Source organism: Asparagus officinalis, chromosome 8 (genome assembly GCF_001876935.1).
Source record: "Asparagus officinalis chromosome 8, Aspof.V1, whole genome shotgun sequence".
Classification (NCBI taxonomy): domain Eukaryota; kingdom Viridiplantae; phylum Streptophyta; class Magnoliopsida; order Asparagales; family Asparagaceae; genus Asparagus; species Asparagus officinalis.
In genome coordinates, this window is record NC_033801.1 from 13,171,340 (window position 1) to 13,198,487 (window position 27,148).

General features: G+C 37.6%; 1 protein-coding gene across 4 annotated transcripts in view; it reads left to right on the forward strand.

Moving 5' to 3' along the window:
• The window catches only part of LOC109851213 (mitotic spindle checkpoint protein MAD1), a 41,206-nt gene extending 20,606 nt beyond the window's left edge, over nucleotides 1–20,600 (forward strand). The window contains exons 11-18 of one of the 4 annotated variants that reach the window (XR_002249720.1): nucleotides 6,587–6,749; nucleotides 8,039–8,126; nucleotides 8,227–8,296; nucleotides 16,244–16,372; nucleotides 16,458–16,496; nucleotides 17,365–17,476; nucleotides 19,983–20,033; nucleotides 20,282–20,600. Coding sequence is in view for 2 of the 4 variants with exons in the window: in XM_020421250.1 (XP_020276839.1) it covers nucleotides 6,587–6,749; nucleotides 8,039–8,126; nucleotides 8,227–8,296; nucleotides 16,244–16,372; nucleotides 16,458–16,496; nucleotides 17,365–17,454 (579 nt within the window). In the remaining 2 variants the exon portion in view is untranslated. Of the gene's footprint in view, nucleotides 1–6,586; nucleotides 6,750–8,038; nucleotides 8,127–8,226; nucleotides 8,297–16,243; nucleotides 16,373–16,457; nucleotides 16,497–17,364; nucleotides 17,477–19,971 lie in introns of all 4 variants that reach the window. The other 3 variants (XR_002249719.1, XM_020421250.1, XM_020421249.1) reach the window with 3 other exon arrangements.

Below are 27,148 nucleotides of genomic sequence, written 5' to 3' on the forward strand. Positions count from 1 at the left end.
ATGCTAACAATCACTCACATTCAAGAGATAATGAGAACACATATGAATATATCAATATGAAAAATAGTGTCTCATATCAAAGACCATAAAAACCATGTGTAAAGATAGATTTATGAAATCAAAAGAAAAGGAAAACATGAGAACCATGAAAAAAGTTTTCAAGTGAAAACAAATCAACCAAAAGAAATCATAAATCAAAGTTTAAATCCAAAAACGATGTTTGATCAATCAAGAAAATTTTCTTTGTGGGATTTGATCAAACCACATATGGAATACATTATAAGGCACGAATAGATGATCCATAAGCACAAACACATAAATCACTGATCTGCGTCTCTCCCTCTCTTCTCTTTTGACAATCTTCGATGGTGACTTCAGCAATGTCAACGATTTAGAATAATAATCTCTCTCTAGGGGGGAAACCAGGCTTCAAGTCAACAACAGATGAAACTAGGGTTTCGACTCTCACAAGTCAGGTACTCTCTTTGTTGCATTTTCTCTAGTCTCTCTCTCTCTCTTTCAGTCTCTCTCTCCATTACTCAAGTCTCAACACACGCACTTCCTCTCCCTCTCGGTCCCCTCTCTCTCTCTCTCCCTTTATTTCCCTTTTTCTCTCAGTCTCTCTCTAATTCTCAGTCCTCCCCCTCTCTTTCGCACAGTCTCTTCCTCTCTATCAGAATTTAGAAATAAATTGAGATATACATAAGTTACTATTGTTTTAGTTACTATAAATCCTTTTATTAGAAGTTACTGTTTTTTAGTTTCATTGTAAATCCATTTATAGAGATATGAAGCTAATATGTATTGCATTATTGTATGACTATAGAATTTATTGTGACCCTAAACATCATATAGTATTACATATTTGTGTGTTTAGACTATATAATTTATTAAGTATGCTTAGATTGCATTTTGGAAATTATATTATATATATGCACACCATTCGATATGAAAATCTGATATTTACAGCACATCATCAATTCAGCAATCTGACATGAATTTTAGCCGTCCAATATGTTCTCAACCCCCGACATCTAAAACCTTTATTAATGAAGAACATGCATAAATATTTTTGTTTTCCTTTTTGCAACACCCAAGATGTGGAAAAAGAAAGATCGTATTCGCCAATTCTCATCAAATAGAGTCAATTATTGAGTAAGGTTTCATTAGATATTTAACAATATATTATGATCGGCTTTCAATCTGGCATCAACACTCTTATTAATTGCCTACCATCATAGCTTAGCAAACTAATTAACAAGAGAATGGATTATCTTGATCCTAGAATGCGACATATGACGATGAAAATGACGAAATTAACAAGGGAAAATGCCCAGCAAAAGGATAAAGATGATGAATTTGCTGTGGAATTTCATTTAACTCTTAATCACACAAGGCCAAGAACCAAATAGAGCACATGCTCATAATCATATTTGAATGAGTCTCAATTAGAAGTTTGCAAGGGTTCGCCTTCATCACTATCACTGTTATAAATAGCGGTAAATAGCCCCGCAATAGCGGCGCTAATAGCGTTAGCGATCCCTTCCCGCGACGCTATCGCCCGTTACGTTATCGCGTAATAGCGGTGACATATTGCGGAATATGTCTGTTCGCAAAAACGGTCAATAATCTGTCATAACGGTAAATAATGAGCGATTGCATTCGAAATTTACTTTTTGACTGCTATTTAAAAACGGTTTAAGGCTTATTTTTTTAAAATTAAACTCAACCCTTGACCATTGCATTCCACCGTCTCTTGTGATTTTCAGCATACTCCAGCCACCTCTCATAGCTTCTGGCACCTACATTGATACTTCCTCTCACCTCCTTCATCGTGAGCTCCTCTTAGGACAGTCCTGTCACCGCTACGCTCTTCTTCTCGAAGACGACTTTTTGACTCCTCCAGTCATCTTCGATATTACGTGATGGTTATATGCCTATTTCATATTTAGGATCTCTTTAAATCATCCAATATGTACTTTTAGATTTCTTAGTTTTTTTTAATTTTTTTAGTATTTATACATATCTAAATTAGACCGCTATTTGACTTTGTATTTTTTACCGTTATTTTGCCGCAATAGCCCGAAATAGCCTTAGCGATGCCTCACCGCTACGCGACGCTATCCGCTATCGATAACCTTGATCACTATCTTTCATCCTCTTTCCCATTCAAGTGTGTGATCATGGAGTTCAACTTCATATTCAAAAGAGTCCACGAAAAATTTGAGGACATACTGTTGATAGTTTGCTAATGATGCCAACTTTGAGATCTGTTCCTAATAGTGGGAACTGTGGATTATTTTATTAATATTATTTTTTATGGGTGGGGGGAATCATTGTACATAAAACCTGGCTACTTGTCAAGTAGGAAACTTATCTCATTTATTGTTGTAATTTAAGCTCCATATTATCTAGCACAAATCCTTCATGTTAGGAAAATGTTTGATATATAGTGTGAAGGTGATAGATTATCTGTAGGTAACTGCATTATTGTGGGAAAGACAAAAATGAAAATGCAAGGCAACTGATGGAGATAGTTTAGGCAAATGCCTCAACTAGATATGTACTATATATTCCCAAGTAACAAACAAATTGGAGGAGGGAGTGATTGTGGCGGGTATAGAAAATATGAAATGAAGGCTATTTAAAAGGTAATGAATGATGTGATACAAGAGTTTAAGAATTATCCAGTATTGCTAGAGATGTTAAGATGGTTAAAACTTTATTTGGTGATTGTTCAATAGGATGGATTTTGTTTCACACATCGACATCTCTTTCTTTCTATCCCTCCCTACCTTGTTCTCTTCCCTTTTTCTGTAGGTGTAGGAGTGGTGATGGTGGAAGGAAAGATGACACAAGAAATGAAGCCAATTGTTGATGTAACAACATCGTATATGTGAACATATGCATGTTGTTGCTCTTTTTTTCTTCTTTTTTTCTCTTTCTCTTTGGATTGGTGATGGAAAATGATAAGAATATTTCTTAAGGGAACTTATTTGGATAAAAATAAAATGTAAATAGAAATAATAAAATTGCATTCATCGTTTGATAAAGAAACATACAAATGTCAGGCCTCACGCTTGTGGAAATTACATGCCTAATGATACTTGCAACTCGCATGCAAGGATTATCAAATAACAAAGTTTTCACCATTCATCTCTCCTCTAAATGAAAAAGATGCAACCTTATTTATATGACTAAATTAGAATTCTCATAACAAATAAAATCCTAACTATTAGATTACAACAAATATAAATCCTAGCAAAACAACAACTCTAATAACTAAGTAACAACTTCATCTTAACCAAATATCTTAGCTTAAAAATCAAATCCTTAAGAATCTTTTAAATTTGACTTGTCTTGCATCAAAAATTCTCATAACAAAAAATATTCTAACTATTAGATAATATCAAATGTAAATCCTAACAAAATAACAACTCCAATAATTAAAAAAAACTTCTTCCTAACCAAATATCTCATCTAAAGAAAATCAAATCCGTAAACATCCTAATTATAATGTCTTGTATAAAATAAAATAAAATAAAATATGCAAAACAAAAGGATGGAGATATATTGAAGTGATTATTTGGACAAAATAAGATAAGAATCAAATATCTTAATTGCACTCTTCGTGACAATGATAAAGGTCTATCACTGGATCATCATCAGACGATGTGGATTCTAGAGTGGCTCCTACAGGGTCTAGAGGTGTCTCCTATTGCCTTTACATGATATGATACTTAGTTCCATATAGCACTTAAGTCCTTATTTTAGACTAACTAACTGCTCTGATACTATTTTTCACGCCACAGGCTTGAGTGCTTGTTGGCACGATGTGAATCGTGAGCCATGTGACCCATTGAGTATGCGGTTTGGCTCAATCCATTGTAAAAAATGGTTAACCATTGTTGCACTTGATTCTCAAATCCTACTATTTAAACCCCTTCACATGCTTTAGTTTCTTGATATGAGATTAAGTTAATGGGGGCATCACAATAATCTCTAATCTCTAAATCAGTCAACTGTTGTACCTAAGGTTTTACATATCAATTATCAGGGAAATATCGGACGATCAAAATCCATATTGAATTCCGGGTATATGGCAGATACTGGGGATATGTAGTAAATATCAAAGTGCCATATTTAATGTGCATATGTAATATAATGTTCTAAAATATAATTTAAACACACTTAATGAAATTTTGTCACACAAAAATGTAAATAATATATATTTAGGTTATTGTAAAAACTTAAATAGGGCTAAAATAAGGAAAAGACCTACTACAATTTGCTAAAAAAATTCATAGGGCTGAAATTTTTTGGTAAATACATTGAAGAGATATTACAAAACTATATTGTACAGTGATAAGCCATATAGAATAACATATCAGCCAACATATCGGTCAACATATCCGTTAATATATCAGTTATATTGGAGATATATCGCCCAAAAATTGTCAAATAGCCGTAAATAATGTTGAGGCCATATCATATTGTGGCAAACCTTGTAAAAGGGTATTTCGGATAGATATATCGGCTCTGTTGGGGATATTTAAAACAAAGATTACAATAGACCCCCTATAGTATCACCTACTTGTGAATACAATGTAGTTCTATTTGTTGTGAATAGACCCCTTAAAATATTGGTCTAGGTGAGAATATACTCCCTTAGTTATTTTTTCAACTCTTTTAAAAATAAAAAAATTTAGCAAATGAGGATTTATCCTCATCAATATAAATTTTGGTGATCTACCCACCTCTAACCTTTTCAATGATTTTAAGAGTAAAAAAAAGTTCAAGCAGGGGGCTATTCACAAAAATAGACCTACGAGGTGTCTATCCGCAATTGGGTGATACAACCGGGGGAGGGGTGTCTGTTTGCAATTAACAATGGCTGTACCTGGTTGCTTAGATTTTGAGGATGACAGAAAGAAACATATCTTTTTACAAGCGACATGCAGGTGCTTTTGCTAAAGCCTCAATTTATGCGAATTTTGAAAAGATATAGCACATAATTATAATGGAATTCCTAAATACAAATATGTTATTACATGCAATATATACCACTTATTTCATTGTTTCTTCTTATCTATTACCATTAAGAGGTTGCCTTTATGGTACAATGGTCCCACAAATTTGATAGCATTAAGGACTTTGTCTAACAGTGTCCTATTGTAATATCAGGCCCATTGTATTATATTAAAATGTCATCTCTGTATTCTGTAATGCTCGTTTATGTCCCCAGGACTTGTCAACTTAATTCCCAGTCATACTGTGCTTCCATCATATTAAATTTCTATCTTCCTTTTGTAATGACATAAAAAATCACACAATATAAATGCGTGGTTAAACATCCACTCACTTTTCTTTAGTTAGACATCTTGTTCCTTGACCTTGTTAAAAAAAATTAACCCTATCACCCAGAAATTCAAGCTTTTAGAAGTGAAAATCAGCTTTCTTATGGAAAATGTGTAATTGCAGAAGACAAGAACCAATGTTTATACGGCTACTGTTCTGATACAATTTTGTATCTACTTTAATCCAAAATTTGAACCTTTTAGGTAGTAGAAAACTTGTACAGGTCAACTTTTCATTTACTAGTTGTCCATTCTTTCAACTGATTCAGGCTAAATAATTATTTTGCAGTTTCACATTGTTTGTTTTATGTTTGGCTAAATTGTTTTCATTCTAAACATACAGCTACCTTTATATTTTACCCTGATTGCTTTATCATGGGAATCACTTTTAGTTTCTTCTTGTCAATTACCCTTGGCCTATAAATGTACATGACTTATGATCATATGCAATGGAACCTGCCTGTGAATATTCATGCAACTTAAATCACATCTTTGATTTATGTGTAGTGTGGAAATAGAAAAAAGGCCGAAGACCCGCTCCTTCCGTTCATCTGCCACACTAGAAATCACCTATTTTAGTACAGTTTAATTTTAGATGCTATGCTAAATCAGCTCTGATGATTAACATGACATCTAGACCTCCTGGTCTTCTCTTATGCACTTATATTGATTATTATGCATATATTGCTGATGCTGCAGAAACTTAAGAGAAAGTGATGGGTATTTAATAGGCATAAACATATACTTGATCTATATCAAATCAAAACTAAAGTTAATGATCAATAGAATTGGGTCATTTCGGTTTGTGAATGGACTCGACTTGGTGCATATATGTTGAGTGAGGCCCTTTTTATATGACAGTAGATTTAAAAAAGCTCTTTTCCAGTTTTGGGCCTGAATAAGACTTGCTAGGCTTCTGTAATTTCGAAGGATCTAGGGTTTACACAAAGACTGGTCATGTTTCAATTGGTGAGATTGGTAAAGTCCAGAAATTTGTTTTGGAGGCCCATGTTTTTATCATCTTTTCTTCCATGCACTTGTTTGCGGGTTGTCTAATCAGTAAAATACTTCTAATTTCTCATGGCACTATGGTTAGCTTAGATTATTTCAAGGTTCTATCTCTTTTATTACTTTCTTGACATGCTATAGTAGATAGTGGTCAATGCATCTGCTATAATAGTACTAGCAAACAAGAAACAATAATTTAATAATTTACATTTCCCTCTTAGTTAGGGCATGGTGATTACTCGGCTGCAAGTACAAAAGTATTGCGTATGGTGAATACTTTAGCAGTAGACAATGAGGCAAAACATACTATAGAAGCACTGAGAGCTGAATTGCAGAAGACACAGGCGAAGCTGCAAGCTGTTGAAGACTTGAAAGGACAATCAGGTACAGGGATTGTCTCATTTTCTTATTCAGTATGGGACATTTCTTTTAATCTCTATATTTGAGATCTATGAACTTATCTTGAATGAATATCATAGAGCACATTGGATTAATTATAATTTATAAGTAACTTGATGTTTAGTGTAGCTTTAATGTAAATTTGTTTTTGGGGGTCATATATGCACACCCTTACATCTATCGTATTTTTTAGACTTACACAAACCCTTCATGCTTTCCAATTTACCCTCAAAATTAACTCAAATTCACCCTTCGATTTACTTTCTCTTGGATTTTCTAACAGAGTTAACGTGAAATTTCTATCTACCCTTGTCTTCTACTGTCACCCATAGGATCCAATCCGCCTCAGATCCTTAAAAATCGGAAGAACTTAAATCATGATTTACAGCTATTGAAATTCAATGACGGACGGCACTGAGTTGTCATGACCCCATGGGCTGAACCCCAAAATGCACATACAAATATGAAAATTAAGAGGTAGGAAGTTTCTGACATTCACCAGTCACCACAAAGTCCACTCACTTCCCGAAATTAGCTAATGCATGTTACCCTTTGGGAAATCCCTCCTCTTAGCTTTAATTGACTCCTACTTTTTCCAAATCCAATTGCCAAAGTGTAGTATAATCCTGCTAACTTCTTAGATTGAATCAATTCTTTTTTTTACAAATCCAATCGCATTGAGGACTTAAAATGCAAATAATGTCAGGGTTGAGGTTCTGGATGCACTTGGTGAAGAAGGGGCAGTTCTTGACGCTGTGGTGTGAGCTTTTGGCGTATAATCTTGATTCTCTCATTTCTCTCTTTTTCCCTTATGTCGATTCTCTTTCGCAGTGGGTTTTGTGCTCTGAAGACGAGAGGCAAGAGAAGTAGAAAAGAGGGCTTCTAGGAGGAGCCATCCTTCTCTAAGTATTTGCAGAATGACTTCAATTCTCTCGCCCTACGAAAAGAAGGGAGCATAGTTTAATAATATTTTAAGATTACTAACCAACTTATCAGAATGTGAGGAATAAATTCAGTACATTCTCTAATCAAGAAATTGAGTGTTAGATTAAAAATCTAACTGTAAATTGGTAGCTAATAGTTATGTTTCAGCCAATTAATATATTGGCTGTGCTACCTTTCCTGTGAACTTCCTTCTGTTAAAAAAAATGTACCATTTTACTTCTGATCTTTTATTCTTATCCTTCATGTAAAATCTTAACATCTCCAAGGTTTTGCTAGAGTGGGTTATCACTTTCTGATCTAACATAGATGCCTCGTAAATTTCTCAACAGATGCTGGGAAAATAATAGATGCAGACATACCCGAGAAACTAGCACAGCTTAAAGGACAGATTGCAATACTTGAGAAGCGTGAAGAAAGGCAGATACTAGATTCCTTTTAAAGTCTAAATTTTTTAAACTAAATTCTTAAATGGCCTACTGTGATATTCATTCTTTTCAACTTCATTCCTCATGGACAGGTATAAAACTGTCTTTGCAGAGAGGATATCAGTTTTTAGAAGAGCATGTTGCTCGCTTTTTGGCTATAAGGTATTTGGTCTTTTCTTATTTTATAGTTTGAAGCATTAATTATAGATACTTCCTATCATTTGGTATTTATTAAATTTAACTGTTCATACTTCATACTATAGCACATACTGTAGATTGGGCACTGTTACAATGATCTGTGAGGGAAAGGTAGAAGGTTTTAATTTAGGGGTTAAATTGATATTTTGAAGATTTTAACCCCTTACTTGTCATGTCCCAAATCTCATAGATTTAACTGCACTATTATTGTACATTTATAAATTAGCCTACATTTGGTGGACTTCAATGTCTGGAACGTGCATGTCTTTGTGCTGTGGGTGGATGGAGGAGGAAAAGGTGTTACTTTTTTACTCATTTTATTTATTCATTTAATCATTTTTGGGGGCGTTGGAGGTAGGGTTTGCGGCAAGGGACAGTAGATTGGAACTAAATAATTGATTATCAAACACAAAATTCAACTTCTCCATCAGTGAATTAGTCACATCCGTTCTACTTAGGTCCACATATCCTTAGACACAAACATAGTCTTAGTGCTCTCACATGAATCAACTCAACCTTCCAGTTTACCTAATGAGAGCAAACTGAAGATGTCAATCTCTTGACTATATTATGCAGGTATGGGTATTTGGGTCCTGAACCTGTGTTCGAACCTTTTTCATTTAAGTTACACATTGGACATGGTATTTGATACGTATCATCATGTCCAACACTTCTATGTTATTTAAATGTGTCGGGAGTACATCAGGTTCTAATAGAGCGATTTTTAAACCTGATAGCCACTAATACCAAATATTAATTTCAATTTCAGCTGAATGCTTGTACTTACAAATATTCATCTCTCTCATTTTCCGCTCATCTCCTCTGAACACATTGAGCACTAGATTTGAACTGACAAGTGGGTCATCTGCCTTAATTGATGGGGTATCGATTGTGTCAATGGTGAAGTTCTTACACTTCAGCTGACTCAACGTCGACGAGCTCTTTCCGAAGAGAGGCTTTGACTGCTACTTCTTAGATTTCAATTAGGGGAGGCTCTATTAAAATGTAAGTAATTTAGAAATTTGATATTTAGGATTTTGTTATTTATTTGCATTTTGCTTTCTATTTTGATGATGTTTCTTTGTAGTTTGGTTGAAATTTGATTTTATAAATTATTTAATTGGTGGTTCACCCATTTGTTATATGTTGGTCTTCTATAAAAGTTTGTTGATTCATAAAATGAAAGGTTCTCCTTCATCTTAGGCTTCTGCATATCGCTTTTCAGTTCTAATGGATGTTGGACTTATGATGAATTATACTAAAGATTAAGTTAAAAATAGGTCTAAGTAGAGTGTTTGCTAATCCTTTGCAGTTTACACTTCCTTTCAAGAAAAATCTATTTATTTCTACATATTATATTTTGGGTCCTGGCCATCTAATATAAAGGTGAGAAAGAAATGGATATTTAGTGCTTGCAATGTTATTGTAGATTTTAAAAGATAGTCACCTCCACTTCTCTTTACTTGATGGGTTCGAAGTTTGCTTCCATATTTCGTTTATTTATTGTTGAACTATTTATTTTTTTTCATGAGCAAAAGTCTCACATTTGACTTGAACAAGGAGATCCAACAGCTTAACCCTAACCTGAAAGGTCTATGCTCAATTACTGTTGTGGTTCTTTTGAAGATTTTCATGAGGTTGTTTTGTTCTATCATGCTTCTGCTTCTAACTTCTTTTTCCTATTGCCGCTTGCACCCGCCTCTTCTTTTACTATTCTTAATTTTTTTTCATTTTCTATATAATTTGCCATTGAGAAAGAATATGATAATGATTAACTTGGTGCATGTTTTAAATGACACAAATTTAAATGTGTTTTGATGCACATTGATAGTGACATCAAGTCGCACAATCGTTTGAGTGGTGTAGCACTCACTTAAAAGTGACAACCAATCAACAACAAGAAACAACGGCAGCGGCAACATCAACTAGAATCAGAAGAAGCAAGAGAATCAACAACATCAAGGCGACAATGGGCGGTGACTACACACTCTCCTGGTCCAGATCTTGGACAGTGTGAAGCCACCACATGCTGTTCTTGTGTAGATTGCAGACAGTGTGGTAGGCGCACATTGTCATGCGGATTTTCTGTTGCTATTTGGGTTTCTATCTAGTTTTTCTTTGGTTTCTTGTGACCGAAGACTTCCACCCTATATAAAAGGGTATTACCTTAGATCTAGGATCTAAGAGAGAGGGGTTAGGAGGAAAGGAGACCATATAGGTTAAAAGCTAAGCCGACAAGATCAAGAATAAGATGATGATGATGATGAAGAAAAGGAGATTGGTTTTGTAAGGATTTACGAGAGGGAAGTTATATTCTTTATGCGGATTTACAAGAAGCCAGATGAACTACTTTTGTGATAGATCATTGACAGGAAAGTATTATTGTATCTTCTTCTCCAAGTTAGTAAAGTATACTCCCCCTCCTCCTACGTTTGTAGGCAACTTGTCGAACCACATAAATCTACTTGTGTTTTGTGTGATTGTTATTTGTTTTTAATTATCTCGTTGTAACGTCAAATTCTTCTGCAAAACCCTAAAAAGTTAAAGTCTTTGTTCGAAATCTAAAGTTGAATTGATTCCTTACAAGTTGTATCAGAGCTGATGGCTATTCTGATTCGAGATTCTCTTGGGAAAATAATGGCCAAATTTGTTCAAGTCAAAATGTTAGGGCTTCAAGCAACAATAAAGAAGACAACGACAGCAAGATTAGGGTTCGTGAGGTCCTCAGTATTGCATAAGTAATCATGTAGGAGATTCGCTAAGAGTAGTGAACGATACAAGCAACATATACGATGGACGATATAGCGGAGATTGCAAAAGGGGCTTGCACGAAGAAGTGTCTAAGCACGAGGGGAAGCGCTGGATGATTGTGGATTCATTGACCAGTTGGCGAGTGAAGGCAGATGTACACACGATACACGTAGGCGGATAGTAGTAGCAATGCATATGATTCCACGTGTCACAAGGATACAATGACCGGTTTGTCGTTGATAGAGGCCACAAGAAAAAAATTCAACAGTGCGTGGGAGGCGTACGAGGTATATTTGATGTCAAAGCTTAGACGAAGACAATGATAAGCAGGTCGCTATCAACGATAATCAGGATGCACGTAGACATGACAGATGCCAGAAGATAGGCAATTCGGCAATTACGGGTTAGAGAGAACAACGACGCAGTTAGAGCGTCAAACCGGCAATAGAAAACACAGTGAAGTGTTGATGGAAGTCATGTTAAGGGTTCACATGCAACATATAAGGTTCAAGGCGCTCAACTCATGGAAGGTGATGTATGATTATCGCTATCTTAAATTAAATCTCAGATCGGACAGTCTAGGTTGATTGTCGACAAATCAGGGAATTGGAAGTGGACCTCTTCAATTAAGGAGTTGATTATTAAGTTTATTCAGGTGCTCTGAAGGTGATGGTTAGTATGATGGCAGATAGACAGTTACAATCATTGCAAGAGAGGACCCTCATAATTATAGTCAGTATATAGCTTTGTGCGGAGGTTGTGAAAGATCATCCAGATATTCAATCATGAGAGTAGAATGCAATGTAAACTGCGATAATATACGATATTAGACAAGAGTCGTGAAAGATATTCATTTATTCACTTTGTTGAGATAGGAATGTGGTATTGGGTGGAGATTGCGACAGTACGCAACTTTAGGTAGAGATCGTGTCGGGTGTACAGTGTATTCATGGATTTGAGGAAAGCAAATAGCTTCTAGTGGAGGTTATGAAAGTATTTAGGTACTTGTGGTTTTGCGGATGGTATGCGGCATAAGGTGGGGCCATGAAGATGGAGAAGGATGTTGAGGTGGAGATTGTTCTAAAATGCACGAATTTGAAAAGGTTTGCATAAGTAGCTCAATTGTTTGAGTGGTGCAACATTCGCTTGAAAGCGACGCCAACAAATAGACAATTAACTAGCAACAATGGCACGTACAACAATGATTAGAAATAGCAGAACCGCAAGCGGAGTAGCAACAGCAAAGGGATAGTGTGCGGTGACTGCACACTGTCCTGGTCCAGGTATTGGATATTGTGAAGCCATCGTACACTGTTCTTTTGTAGATCACGGACAATGTGTGGTAGGTGCACACTATCACGCGGATTTCCTATTGCTATTTGGGTTTCTACCGGTTTTTTATTGGTTTCTTAGGACCCAAGACTTCTACCCTATATAAAGAGGTATTATCTCGGATCTAGGGTTTGAGAGGGAGAGAGAGGGAGTTGTGAGGAAAGGACGCAATAAGAGAGAGATCAAAGGCTAAGTCGTCAAGATTAAGAAGAAGAAACGAAGATTACTCTTGTAAGGATTTACAAGCAGGAAGTTATATTCTTGTGTGGACTTACAATAAGCTAGATGAACTACTCTTCTCGTGAGAGATGTAGGGAGGAAGTATTATTGTACTTCTTCAAGTTAATAAAGTATGCTCTACCTCTCGTGGTCGTAGACAAATTGCTGAACCACATAAATTTTCTTGTGCTTTGTATGGTTGTTTGTTTCCTTTATCTCCCTATAAAGTTAAATTATTTTATGAAACCTTAAAAAGTTAAAAGTCCTAGTTCGGGATTTAAAGTCGACAAGATTCCTTACAGTTTAGGGATAGCCCTAAACAAAACTTAGTGGAATAGCTGACCCTAAAAGATTGATATGTGTTTTGCTGTAATTTCTCCCCATACTTTTTCGATTTATTCCAATTTATTATCATTTAATTTGTAAAATATTATATTTTGGGCACTTTCGCATAGGCTTCTGCTTAAGCATCTAGGGATAAGTCTTATTCCGTGAAGCCTCAAGTGTCTTTATCAATTTGCATTCTAAAACATAAATTCAGGTGTCTTTTACAAAATTGCTTGATGCAAGGAATGATGTGTGGATACCTTGAAGGAGCGTAGTTCTCTTAGGTGCTTTAATAGACAAGTGCTAATTGATCCACAAAGACCCCAGAATGCCTATTGAGTGGATCATGGCTAGAAAATTTTGAATATTCAATAAAGTTATGCGTTTGTATAAATGATAAATTATTAAAAAATACAAAGGAATGTGGTTGCATGTCCTTTTGTCGTCTTAAGAACTCCTAGTAGTGATATACGTAACTCTGACTGAGGTAGAGGTTACTTTTTATCCTTTGAAACTTAAGGAGATTCTCCTATGTTCTCTAGTTGTTTCAGCACCTAACAATGGTGGATTTTGTATTGCTCATTCGCCGCCTAATTCCTAATCATTATCTCAGAGTCCATGTTCTAGCATTATTGAACAATGGAAGGGTGGGGAAACAGCCTTGTATTTTATAAAATTCTAGTTGGATTTTGACCGATGATTAAATTTAATTGGAAAGAAGCACTTATAATTGGAATTAAATTCTAATTAGATGAGAATTAGAATTGATAATCCAAGTCAAATGAGTCCTACATGAATTCAAGAGAGGGAAAGCTCTTTAAATACCCTTTAAGAGATTCATTGAAAATAAAGCTATAGGAAAGCCAATGAGAGTTGCATATTTTAAGAGAAGTAGAGAGAACTAAGGGGAGAAACTTAGGATTTGTCAGAGTTCTTTTGGTGAGATTGAGAGGGTTTCTTGTGGGATTTATTTTAGATCACAAGATTAGATTATCCTGCAATCTTTATAATAGAATAAGACTCAATTCTCTTCCGGTGGATGTAGGTGATTGCTAAACCACGTAAATTCCATGTCTTTGTCTCTTGATCTATTATTCTGTGGTAATTGCTTTACTTATTTGTTCGAACTAGCATTTTGTCAGTGTTTTCATATCGCCCAGTGATTGATTGGTCTACAAAGAAGGAGGAGAACTAATTAGGGTGCTCGGTGATGTTTTTGCTGACTACGCTTTCATATAGATCTCCGATCGGTGTGCAATGATTGGTGTCGGGTTGGAATGACGTGCGCCAACAGGAAGGACAATTAGGCTATTGCTTCTTTTTTACATGTAGATTTATACATTGTATCGATTATAGTGTATTTTCAGCACAAAAGTTGATAGTGCTAGTACATCTTCTGATAATGATTTAGCAAAATTTTTGTTATTCCTCGAATACATCAAAGAACTAAGCAAGACTCAGTCAAGCTGGATAGTCATAACACCCAATAGTTTTGCATGATACCTTAACCCTCTTTGCTTTTGCTTCATATTTTTCCTAAGGAAAAATTACCTCGAGTCCCTTGGATGAACTTTTTGTGTCCCGCTCCTTGAAAAAAAGTCAAAGGTTAAAAACACCATTGATCAAAGTTTTCTTTCTTCTACCCGTTTATGACATTCTCTCTCCTAAGGTTACCATCCTTTCTTCCCAAAATGCCCGTGTCTTCAACCTTTTTTCTCTCTAAGGATCACTCTTCTTTAACCTCCCAACTCCCTGCTCTGTGCTACCCCACTCTAGCACCTCTCTCCTCCTCCCTACTCCATCTCTACCCTCCTCTCTTCCTCCTCCACTTCACATTTGCACCTTTGCCCTTCTCCACCTCCATCATTGCATCCTCCTCTTTCTTCTCTTCCTTTCTCAACCACTGTTTTTCACTGTCATAGCTTCTCTTCCGACATTTCTCCTATTTACTCAACCATCTCTCCCCCTTCCACAACCACCGCCGCATCTCTCAAAAGCCATCACCTTTGGCTAAAATGGTCATCTCCTAAAGATATGCTGAAGTTAACACTTAACAATTAGAGTTAACATATAAATTTTAAAATTAACATAAAAAGATCTAAAGCTATCATTTAACAATTAACTTTAGAAATTGAAATAAAAGCCTTAAATTAATTTTTTTTGAACTTTGACATGTTACTTTTTTTAACTTTAGTTTTTTGTTAGCTTTGATATGTTGTTTTGTCAACTTCAACTTTTTTTGTTAATCTTGACGCACAGTTTTGTTAACTTTAGTGGTTTTTGTGCATAGAGAAGAGGAAAAGGAGAGGACAGAGGAGGAAGGAGTAGGAAGAATGGAGAAAGGAAGAGAGAAGAAAAGGAAATGGAAGGAGGAATAAGGAGGGAGGAGGTAGAACAGAGGCTTTTATGTTAACTTTAAAACTTAAATATTAAATATGGACATTAAGTGTTAACTTCATTGTGCCTTTGATGGAGGCGAAACCATTGAAGGGAGAAGGTGTAGGCGAGTGTAGCAACGGAGGGAGAAGGGAAGGTTTATTGGTTCATGAGGGAGATGAAATGGGTTCATGAGGAAGTAAAGTAGGGAGGAGGATAAAGGTGGGGCGAGGTGAAGGAGGAGGGAAGAAGAGAGGAGGGAGGAGGAAAATGTTGAAGATTAAGATGAGGGAAATTTGGAGATATAAGCTACCTTAAAAGGGAAAGTGGGGAAGAAGAAGGAAAATTTTGGTCAAGAGGATTTTTAACCCTTGACTTTTTTCAGGGGGTTGGGACACCGAGGCAATTTTCCCTTAACTACAATTTTGTCGATTGAGAGAGAGAGAGAGAGAGAGAGAGAGAGAGAGAGAGAGAGAGAGAGAGAGAGAGAGAGAGAGAGAGAGAGAGAGAGAGAGAGAGAGAGAGAGAGAGAGAAGGAAAATTTTGGTCAAGAGGATTTTTAACCCTTGACTTTTTTCAGGGGGTTGGGACACCGAGGCAATTTTCCCTTAACTACAATTTTGTCGATTGAGAGAGAGAGAGAGAGAGAGAGAGAGAGAGAGAGATCAAAGGACTCCAACTCGATCCTAGAAACCTCTTCCACGTAATTCTAGATGTATATGTTATCACCTCTTACTTGGATATCCTACAATCACATCTTTATAGCGTATCAGTAATTGAACTTTTACTAATTATCTGGATACTCTTGATTTTCTAGTTCTTAGCCTACTGTTGTTAAACATTCCTTTTTATGTAACCAGACAGGGATACTTTTATTCTGAGTCTTTTTCTTAAACTTGCTTTCAGATTGTCATGGATGATCAACAACGTCCTAATGGGATACCTGTGACAAGGTTTACCCTTCAGTCTATATATGCATTGAATGATGATGAAAAGCTTGAGTTTGATTACGAGTCAGGGACTATGAGCATTTTGGTATGCTGCGCTGATGAGAATAGTCGTTGATTTGATCTTTACAATAGTCCTATTTGGTCTTGACATCAGTTTCTCGACTCTGCAGGTTAATGACTACACATCTCAGCCTGAGATATCTCATCAGGTATTTAAGAATTGCTTTTGGAGTATTTGGTTATAGATTTTCTCTGGGAGGTTAGGTATCTTTATCTATCCATGCAGACCATCTTGAAGGAAAATAACAAATTTTCATCCTCTCTGCACTATTTGCATTCTATTGAATGATATCCATTTTGCTAGTTTAACTCTTCATGGTCTTGGTGCAAATTGGTTAGCCATGCATACAATGTCCAGCCAGTTACTTGGTTACATCCAACACCTTCTATGCACGTCAACACTAATCATGGCTACTAATTATGAAAAGTTTTGTTTTTCACATCTACTAATTTAATTGACGTATTGCTCATATGAGCGATCTTGAAAGCATTAAAAACTTCATGTTGTCAATTCTTTTCTTATGAGGATTATTTCTTTACGTTCTACGGGTTCCAGATTGCCCTGTCTTAGAGCCTCTTATACTTTTCTTTGACCCCTTCGATTTATCTGGGTTTGTTGCCACCATTTCTGATAAATGGGTACTAAAAATTGGAAATTCTAAGCCTAAGAAATTCATGAGTCACAATGATTAGAATGGAAATTCGTTCAGGTGTTGGATCTTGAGAATCTTTCTTCTGTTCAAACTCTTTAATTTTTTATGAAGTTTGCCTCTGGTTCATCCAGTATCAGTGGTGGTTTTATACCACAAAAAAATTGGGGTATCAAAATAACTCTTCTTTCATCGTTGTCAGGCCAAGTTACTGTCTTAATCGCTGCCTATTGGTTATCAATCAATGCCGAGGACTTTTATTTACCTATATGTTTAACATTGAAACTGTTATTTTACTGTGATATTTTAACATGAACTTGAGATATAGCATAAGCTATCAGATTAAGCTTTAAATCATATATTACAGGTTGAGATATTTGTAAGGAAGATGAACTCAATACCTGCTTTTACGGCTAACTTGACTATGGAGTCATTCAACAAGCGTACCTTAAGTTGAAACAAAGTGTGGGATACTAGTGGTATGTGCTGTCTGTCCATTTATGATATATGCAGATGCATAGTATTGGTATTTGTTGTCTATTCTTTTATGGTTATTTCTTTTCAATAAAAAATACAGTTGCAGTGTCCATTATTTAAGTTTTATTTTCTTCCGAGGTTATATATTCTCTTTTGCAAATTGTACGAATTCTGTATGAAAATTACATTAGTGGTTTTTGCACACATTGGAAAAGGAAGTTATATCTCCTGTATGTTGTAATTCAGTTAGTCTACTAGCTTTTCTACTTGTTTCCAATAAAACCTTTAATCATCATGACCTAAATTTCTTTTGTATATGAAAGAAAAAGAAGAACGCAAGCGAGGGTTTTCGCTAGTATCTCATCTTTTTTGCATATATCTACCAGTATGATACTTACATTTTTTGGGGGTTAGTATTATGCTTAGATCAATATGGTTGTTAGAACTTCTTTAATCTTTTTCCACATCTCTGAGTAATTGGACCTTTTCCCAAATTGACAGTATATAATATATATATTATATTTATATATATATAATATATATATTATATATATGAGAGAGAGAGAGAGAGGAGAGAGAGAGAGAGAGAGAGAGGGAGATTAAGTGGTATCCTTGTCATAGGAGGGGATTTCCTCTTGACGCCTGCTAAAATCACATGATGAGCGACATTGTGGATAGATCCGCTCGTTGAACTTGATCTACATATTCTAAAACCCCAACACACCAAGTTTAGGGTGAACCCGCTCGTCGTTTGACCCTTCATCCACTCCGTATCATCTTTAACGGTTTTGAATGAATAGAACTTTTCATATGGCTCGATTGAAGGTCGAACAACGACGGATTCACCCCAAACTGGATGTCTTGTTGGGGTTTTAGAATATGTAGATCAAATTTAACGGAGCGATCATCCATAATGTTCCCAAGAATGTTTGATTTTAGACCGTCAAGCAAGGAAATCCCCTTCCTATGACAATGGATTACCTCATTAATCTCATATATATTATATATATATAGATATATAGTATTATATATATATATATATATATAAATATATATATATATAATGGGTCCACGTGAAAGAGTGCAAGTGTGCACTCACACATTGTGCATGTCGTTTGTGTTGGTGTTGGAACTGTGTGCTGCATTTAGATACCTGGATCTTGCATAATCATTCTTGATGTATGTGTCACTGGATCCTATCTAATAACTATGACCTCACACACACACATACAAGTTGGGGATTGCATACTTGGTAAGAGTACATGCTGTTGAGTAAGGTCACATTTATTGCTAAGCTTGTTGGAAAATTAAATTAAGAACATTCATAAAGTTCCAAAATGAATCGGAAAGAATCAGCAGTAGTAACGGAATATAAAGGAAGTTTTGAAAGCGTAGATTATTTAAGTACAATAACACGTATAAATTAGTCATATGGCTACTAACTTCAATTTTACTATGTCGGTACTAGGTAAGAAAGACTAGGTTAACACGGTAACATTTAACCACTAATGTTATCATAAATATATAACACCCCTGTCAGTCTATGACCTGGTGTAATCTAAGCCAAAATTAAGAAATGACTAAGATACAAGACAACAGAAATATAAATAAAACATCATAATATGATGTGCTAGACACCAATTTTCTGAAGATGCTGTTGGAAAAGTAAGGTGAAAAAGTTAGGAATCAAGGACGGCAATATATGGAAAAGACTAAAAAAATCAAAGAGGAAAAGGCATATAATGGTAGTACAACGTAAGTCAAAGTGGTCTTGTTATTACGTCCAAAATTAGACTTGATTCAGATTAATTGAGTATCTGGCGGCATAAAATTGTTTGGTGCTTACATTGCCTTCCGTGCTGTGTAATTAGTTGCGTAGGCCAAGTTTCATGTGCATTGCTGAGATATAGGAATATGTATCTCCATAGTCCATACAATCATGTTTATGTCTGTACACCTGCACGCATTAATATGTGTAATGCATGCTTTGTCTGTTCACAAGTATTATGTTTTCTTCACTAACTTCTTTCCTATGTCTATGTTACATGTTCTAGAACACTATCTGGACTTCCCAACTCGTACTCACATACATGCATAAACAGATATACAACTGCACAAACATTAAGTGTCCGTGTTGTGTGCATTGACTGCCTTACTGCATAAACATTAAGTGTATTGTGTGTGTTGACTGCCATACTGCGCAAGTATATATGTATCTTTGTCAATAGTCCTTAAATATATTTTCTTTTAATGTGCGTGTCACTCATCCATGTTTTTTATGTCTGACACTTGTATGTAACCAATTGATCCATTTTTTTATGTGCATGACACTTGGTTGCATATACTATATAGTAAGAAGCAAGCAGTTTGTTCCTGATCCTGATTTTCCAATAGTTTCCTCCATTTTTACTCTTAAGCTTCTTTTAAAAAAATAAATTTTTTATAAGCATATTCTTTCACCATATTTTCATTGCTGACAGTGTGTTTTGTTTGTAAGGTTAACAACAGGCAGTGGGCATAGTTGCTTTGAAAATTTGTGAGTTGCAACAGATTGTTCAAGTAAGGTCCTTCCCTCTTTTGAGTAGCATGTGGACCCAGTTTCATATTCAGAAACTGACAAGGGGCCTGCAATTCACACCTATGTCTAGCATTTGTTGGTCACTCATCAGCCTGATATTATGAAATTTTGTAGAATTGATAATTGTCATTTTGCTTTTTTAAGCTTACTCCGGAGGTAAAAAGACAGTTATAGAGCCATGTTTGTCTTTCTTTCCTGGCACAGTCAGTTATTAAGATATTTCTTTCAGAATCACTGTTTAATCAGGTTAAGTCGGATAGTTTCCATGATGTCGGAAAACATGGAGTTACGAGAGCAACCAGAACTTGATTCATAAAGCGAAAGGATTAAAAGATTTGAAGGGAGAGATGTTGACGAACATTGCGCCAGATCAGATGCATTTTTAATTTCATAATCTTCATCAAATAGTTGTTTAATGTGTTAGGGACAGATTTCATCCCTAATTCTGTATTTAGTGCTTCATCTGTAAACATAAAATGTAAGAATCTAACGTCTTGTTTTGAAATTTCATGTTTATTACAAACCAATGGTTTCTTTTTCATGCTAAAGCACCTTTTTCTCTCCCAGCAATGTCAAGATGCTTAGTTATCTCCTTATTAATGGTTTACAGTTTCATTTTTGTATCAACTGCAGAGACTGCTGAATGTTCATCCTGCGCCTGTGTCAAAGCTAATTATTTGGAATCTATTTGGTATGAGCACAAGAGTCATATTTTTTTATGATGCACATATGATCTATAGTGTTCTAATATAAACCACATTACATGATATTTGCCACTTAAGTTTGTGTAAAGTTGTAATCCAAGTCTCACTTGATTTCCATGCTCGACGTAAGGATCTATCTGCTTGTTTGGAGCTTCAAATGGATTCCAAACTACAGGTTTTATATATTCATGGTAAACCACCTTTCTTTGCCGAGCGGTGATTTTAAGAAGCTTAGTTATTGCGTTGTTAACGGTTTATAGGCTCAGTTTGCGCCTAGTGTCAAGAGCTCAGTTATCATTAACAGATTCTAGGTTCCATTTGTACTGTTCAGAGATTGTTGAATACTTGATGCCATGCCTGTTTGAGAGTCAAAAGATGTGGAATATATTGGTATGGGCTAAGTGCCTTGTTCTGTCATGATGAATTGCTATCTATTATATTCTTCTACTATAAAATCATATTGTATGATAAGTGCCTGTAGGTTTGTGTAAGGTAGGGATACTATGTGGATTGTTTATTTTTCTTCCCTTCCCCTACTATAAAATCATATTGTATGTAAATGCCTGTAGGTTTGTCTAAGGTAGGGATTCTATGTGTATGGATTTTTTTGGGATAATGCTCGTTCGGCTTCACTTTTCTAAATTGCTGCTACACTATAAGTGAGACTACAAGTGAGAGAAGTGTGAGCTTTTTTGAGTCCTCTAAGTTAAAAAAAAAACTTTAAAAGGATTGGCTCCATACTTCTCTCTTGTAGCGTGGAATTAGTTTGAGTGGAGTAATGTACTATCACTTCATCTAGTTTATCCGTCTTGTAGTTTGTATGTGGAGGAATGTGCAGACACATACTTCGTTAAAACCCATTTCTCACTTCGAGGTAGCTTCTGTTCTATAGTTTACATGTATCTTCACATACACCAGTACATAACTCAATTAGTTACTTTGAACTTATTACGCAGTGTTATTATGCAATTTGGTTAAGTGTTGTTTCATATATGAAAAGGAATAGTATTAACTAATGTGATTATACTTGTACTTGCATATCAAGTATTCCTAAATAAAAATTTAAGAACTTTCATGAGGTGATAATTTTGAACGACATGAGTAATGTTCTGACTTTCAGTAACCCCCAAGACTGAACAAGCGCAAGCCGTAGACGTGCAACCGGGAATGTGTTTTACCACGTGCTATTGTAAATGGTTCACCAAAGAAGAGATTTATGAAAGACTTAAAAAGTTTAATTCATTGACGGTGAATTTGAGCTGAGGCTGTTTGCAAGGAAAAGGTTTAATTACCATGGACCATCCCACGAAGTGGTGAAGTTGCACGTTTTTCGTCTTATAACAGAGTGTTGACCTTCAAGATTATCTTAAATTTGGAAACTTGACAGGTGCGCGTGAGAGTAAATGTTAGTGCCCTATACACGTAACATGTATTAGTTTTCTTCTGCGGGTAGAGATATGAATGCGTATATTTTCCTGATATTGAAATTCCCAACGGGGCGGTATGAATAGTTTACATCTATTAAAATATGGGTATGAAGTCCCAACTTACCCTGGACTATTCTTCTTTCGCTTGTGTTCGGAGTAGAGAGTCTGGGGAAATAACTCGTCCTATCGATTACGGGTAACACCAACACTCAACACAAGTGAAGCTCGACGGTACGAGCTGCAAACGCTCCGTACGTGAGCCGAATATACTAAAGAGTAAGCTGCTGGGTAAATAATAAGCTGCGGTGTAAAATAGGTGTCTATAGTATACATGCATCCTAACAGCTTGTAGCTTCTAGATACTATGTATATGCGCGTACCCCTTCTTGATGTCCCCTCAGTTGGGTACGGCAGATACACATTGCGCGGATGAGCACGAAAGAAAGGAACAACTTCGAGACCAACGGGGATGCTTACTTTCAAGCGAGCCGACGCGACGGCTCAAACAAAGATCTCAACAAGCCGAACAAAATCGTACTTGTCGAGATGCCTTTTACTTTCGAGGGGAGTTCGAGCAAAGCGTCGTTTAATCACTCGCTTCGGTAAAGCCCCCACGTGACCCAGTAGACCCGACCGAACCCCCCCAAAACCAGGCCCAGTGCCCACCCCTTTGGTTTTGAGGGGTGGGTGGGGTGCCCACGGACAGTCGCCTTTCTCTTCTTTATGACATGTTACCCGGAAGCAGGGGTCCACGGGGAAAATCCATACCAGGCTTTTAGCAAGGATGCTAGTGATAGCATTGTGCAAGGTGCGGTGATGTGATTTGCCCGTAGAAGCTTCTTTTAAAGGAGAGGCGGGTCGGAACTGGGGTGACGTTGAAGCTAACGGATGCTTTTGATGTTTTTGGTTTTGGTGGATGATGCGGAAATCTCCACTCTCAGGCTCTTGCTTGACATCTAGTTCTCTGTGCGACGCAGAGAGATCCTTCGGCCTGTCTAGAGATTTGGAGGGCAATTTTCTGAGACAATTAATCCTGATTCTTTCTGGTACAAGGCGTGTGTATAATTAACTAGGGAGAACCCCGTCTCTCTACAAATTAATGAGATATGATTATAGTACATGGTTGAGCTTTCTCATAAGTAATGTTCCTTATGAATGTCAACAACAAATAGTAGCGGGACGAAACACTCAAATACGAAAATAATGATCAAGGGTGTACAGCACAGCCGATGGCAAAATGAGGATGACTACACTATCTAGTTTAGCTATAATTTCAATTTCTTAAAATGAAAATGGCCGCAGATCTTCAATGATCCGAACCGACTTTTGATCTTTCGTTTGGGTGGTGAAGCTTGGTGGCAAACGCTGTCTACCTTTTACACCAACAAACCTGATCTACAACATTATATAACATTTTTATAGAAAGCGATCGAGCGAGACTTGTGCTAATGCTAGTCAAAGGGGGAAAACGTACATAATAATAAGGGAGGTGCATTCGTGTCCGTCGCAAACTCTCTATCACAAATAACAGGTGCGTGTCTAATCGAGATTGATAAGCATGAATCGTAGTCTTATTGGGTTTATGGCGTCGTGTCGTTTCCCTGATGGTACCGGATGCTATGACAAATAACAGGCCAGGGACGAAAAGGTTGACAATTGCAAGCAACAAGCATGCATGGGCGTTTGGTGTGCGTGTGGGGTGTTCTTATCCTTTTGCTCTTTATTTTGGAGCCGTCAAGCTTGGCATTTCAATTGCTCAAAGATGAGAAAAGCCCTGACGAATCTTCACAGGAATCGCCATCTTGATTCGAATTCTCACTTACGCGTGCTCAGTGGGACCTCGTTCTCTGAATAATTGAGAAACAATTAAGTTAACTCTCGTGCGTTCCCTTTGAAAGCTTGTTTCAAATTAGAAATTAAGGATCTAGCGGTTTACGTTCATAGTATTAATGGAGCATCAGAGTGATATAGGATCAGTATGTTGGATTTGTAATAGGATCGGCCTGAATCAAATCTGAAACTGAGTTGGAAAAACTGTAAACACTGTAGCAACCGAACTGCAGGAAATACAAAAAAACAGAAACTGGTGTTGCTGCAGGAAATAGAACAGAACCGAAAAAAAAACAGAGAGAGAGGAGTTTTCGGTGGAGGAGTTTTCACTTTTTTCTTATTTTCGTTCTACTACTTACAAAGATTGTTTACATATATATAGGAATAAGATTACAACTCTAATCTTATCCAATAACTAGAAAAACTATCCTAACTAGTATTCTATTCTAACTAGAACTCTATTCTAACTAGGACTGATTAACAACTCACATTCTCCCCCTTAATCTGGACTAGACTCTAAGTCCCTTACTCCTAGAAGCTCCCGCATCTCGATGAACTTCACCCTCGCTAGTGCCTTCGTAAGAATATCCGCTCGCTGCTCGCTCGTGCTCACGAACTCCACTTTAATCTGTCCTCGCTCAACACACTCACGAATGAAGTGAAACCGTGTGTCGATATGCTTGCTTCTTCCATGGAAAACTGGATTTTTCATCAAGGCAATCGCGGACTTGTTGTCGACGAAGAGTGTGACCGGCTTGGGCTCACTCCCAATCACCTCGCTGATTAAACTCCTCAACCACAAGCCTTGGCATGCTGCTGCAGTTGCCGCCATAAATTCTGCCTCGCAGGATGATAATGCCACCGTCTTCTGCTTCTGTGATGTCCAAGTGACCAAACTGTCACCTAGATAAAATGCCATGCCGCCTGTGCTGCGCCTATCATCAACATCTCCCGCAAGGTCACTGTCAGTGAATCCCACCAACTCTTCATTGCCTCGACCTCGTTTGTACACCAATCCGTAGGATATAGTACCCTTCACGTACCTCAAAATATGCTTGACCACCTGTCGATGCAAAACTGTAGGGTGCTCCATGTACCTACTCACAATCCCCACGGCATATGTGATATCGGGTCGGGTGTGAGTTAGATACCTTAAGCATCCGATAATGTGTCTATACTCCGTCACGTCCACCGGTGTTCCTTCAGAATCCTTTCCAAGTTTTAGCTTTGCTTCCATGGGATATTGGATCGGGTTACAATCAATCATGCTGAACTGACTCAAAACTCTCTTCGCATAGGCCACCTGCCTTAGCGCAATGCAATCATCTCGCTGATCCACCTCGATACCAAGATAATAGGAAAGCAATCCAAGGTCACTCATCTCGAACTCCTTCATCATTTGTTGCTTGAAAAACTTTATCTCATCCGCACTCGAGCCCGCAACGATCAAGTCATCCACGTACACACCAACAATGAGTGTATCCCCTTTGTTGTTCCTGGTGTATACTGCCTGCTCCTGTGTGCACCTTGCAAATCCGATGCCCTTCATGCACTTGTCGAGGCGTGTGTTCCATGCTCGAGGTGCTTGGCGTAGACCGTAGAGTGCCTTAGAAAGCTTGTAGACCTTGTGCTCTTGATTCTTCACAACGAACCCTTCAGGTTGAACCACATACACCTCTTCCTGGAGATCACCATTTAGGAATGTCGACTTCACATCCAAATGGTGCACCTCCCACCCGTTCTGTGCTGATATAGCGAGGATTATTCTGATGGTATCAAGCCTCGCCACAGGTGCAAACACCTCATCGAAGTCCACGCCTTGCTGCTGGACGTACCCTTTTGCTACAAGTCTTGCTTTGTGCTTGAGAATGTTGCCTTCATTGTCTTTCTTCAGTTTGTATACCCATTTGAGACCAATGGGTTTGCAACCCCGCGGTAACTCCGTGAGTATCCAAGTCTTGTTCTTCTCGATGGCCTCCATTTCCTTCTCCATGGCAGTCCGCCATTCTTGATCTGTTGCGGCCTCAATGTAGTTTGCAGGTTCTTCTGTGATCAGGAACAACTCCTCTGCAGGGAGATCAATCACCTCCGTCTCTGCATAGATGTCCGCAAGGGATCGATAGCGTACAGGAGTCATAACTGCAGCTTCAGGGGGTCCGAACGCGTCCAAAACAGTGGGGTTCGCTGCCTCCGCAGCAGTTTCTGGACCAGCGAGCAAACTACCCCTGGTTCGGCCTGCAACAGTGCCAACATTTGCGGGTGCAGCAGTTTCTGGACCAGCGAGCAAACTACCCCTGGTTCGGCCTGCAACAGTGCCAACATTTGCGGGTGTTTGGCCTGCAGCAGTGCCAGCAGCAGCAGCTCCTGCAGGAGCTGTTCGGTGTGCCGGCTGTCCAGGGTCGTCTCCGGTCAGCGCCGCTGCGATACGAGTTCCTGCAGGGGCTGTTCGGCCAGCAGGTTGTCCAGGAAAAACTGCAGCAGATCGGTCTGCTTGCTGTCCATTTTGGACTGCAGAGAATGCGCCGGTTGTTGTGTCGACAGCTGCAGTTTCGCCTTCCACTGTTATGTCCATCCAGCTGGGTGATCTTTCGACTCCATCGGCGCTCCATTCCCACTCTTTTCCTTCCTCAAACGCGACATCCCTGCTGACACGTATCTTGTTATGTTGAGGGTCGTATAGGCGATGCGCTTTGCTTCCTTCCTCTACCCCAATATACACCATTGGCATGCTCCGATCGTCGAGTTTCTTGTGAGAAGGGCCTGCAATCTTCACATGCGCCATACATCCAAAAACTCTCAAGTGTTCTAGGTGGGGTCTTCGTAGGGTGTGTGGTCGTACAACGCCTTGGTTGGTAGTCGGTTGAGGATGTACACCGTGTGTCTAACCGCTTCGCCCCACATCGTTCCGAGCATATGCATGCTTTTAAGTAAGCTTCTCGCCATGTCCATCACCGTGCGATTTCGCCTCTCCACTACACCGTTTTGCTGCGGGGTGTACGGTGTAGTGAGATGACGCTTGATGCCGTAGTCTTCACATAACTTGGTGAAATCTTTTGACAAAAACTAGCCACCACGATCCGTCCTTAATGTCTTCACCTTGTGGTCACATGCGTTCTCAACCTCTGTTTTGAACTT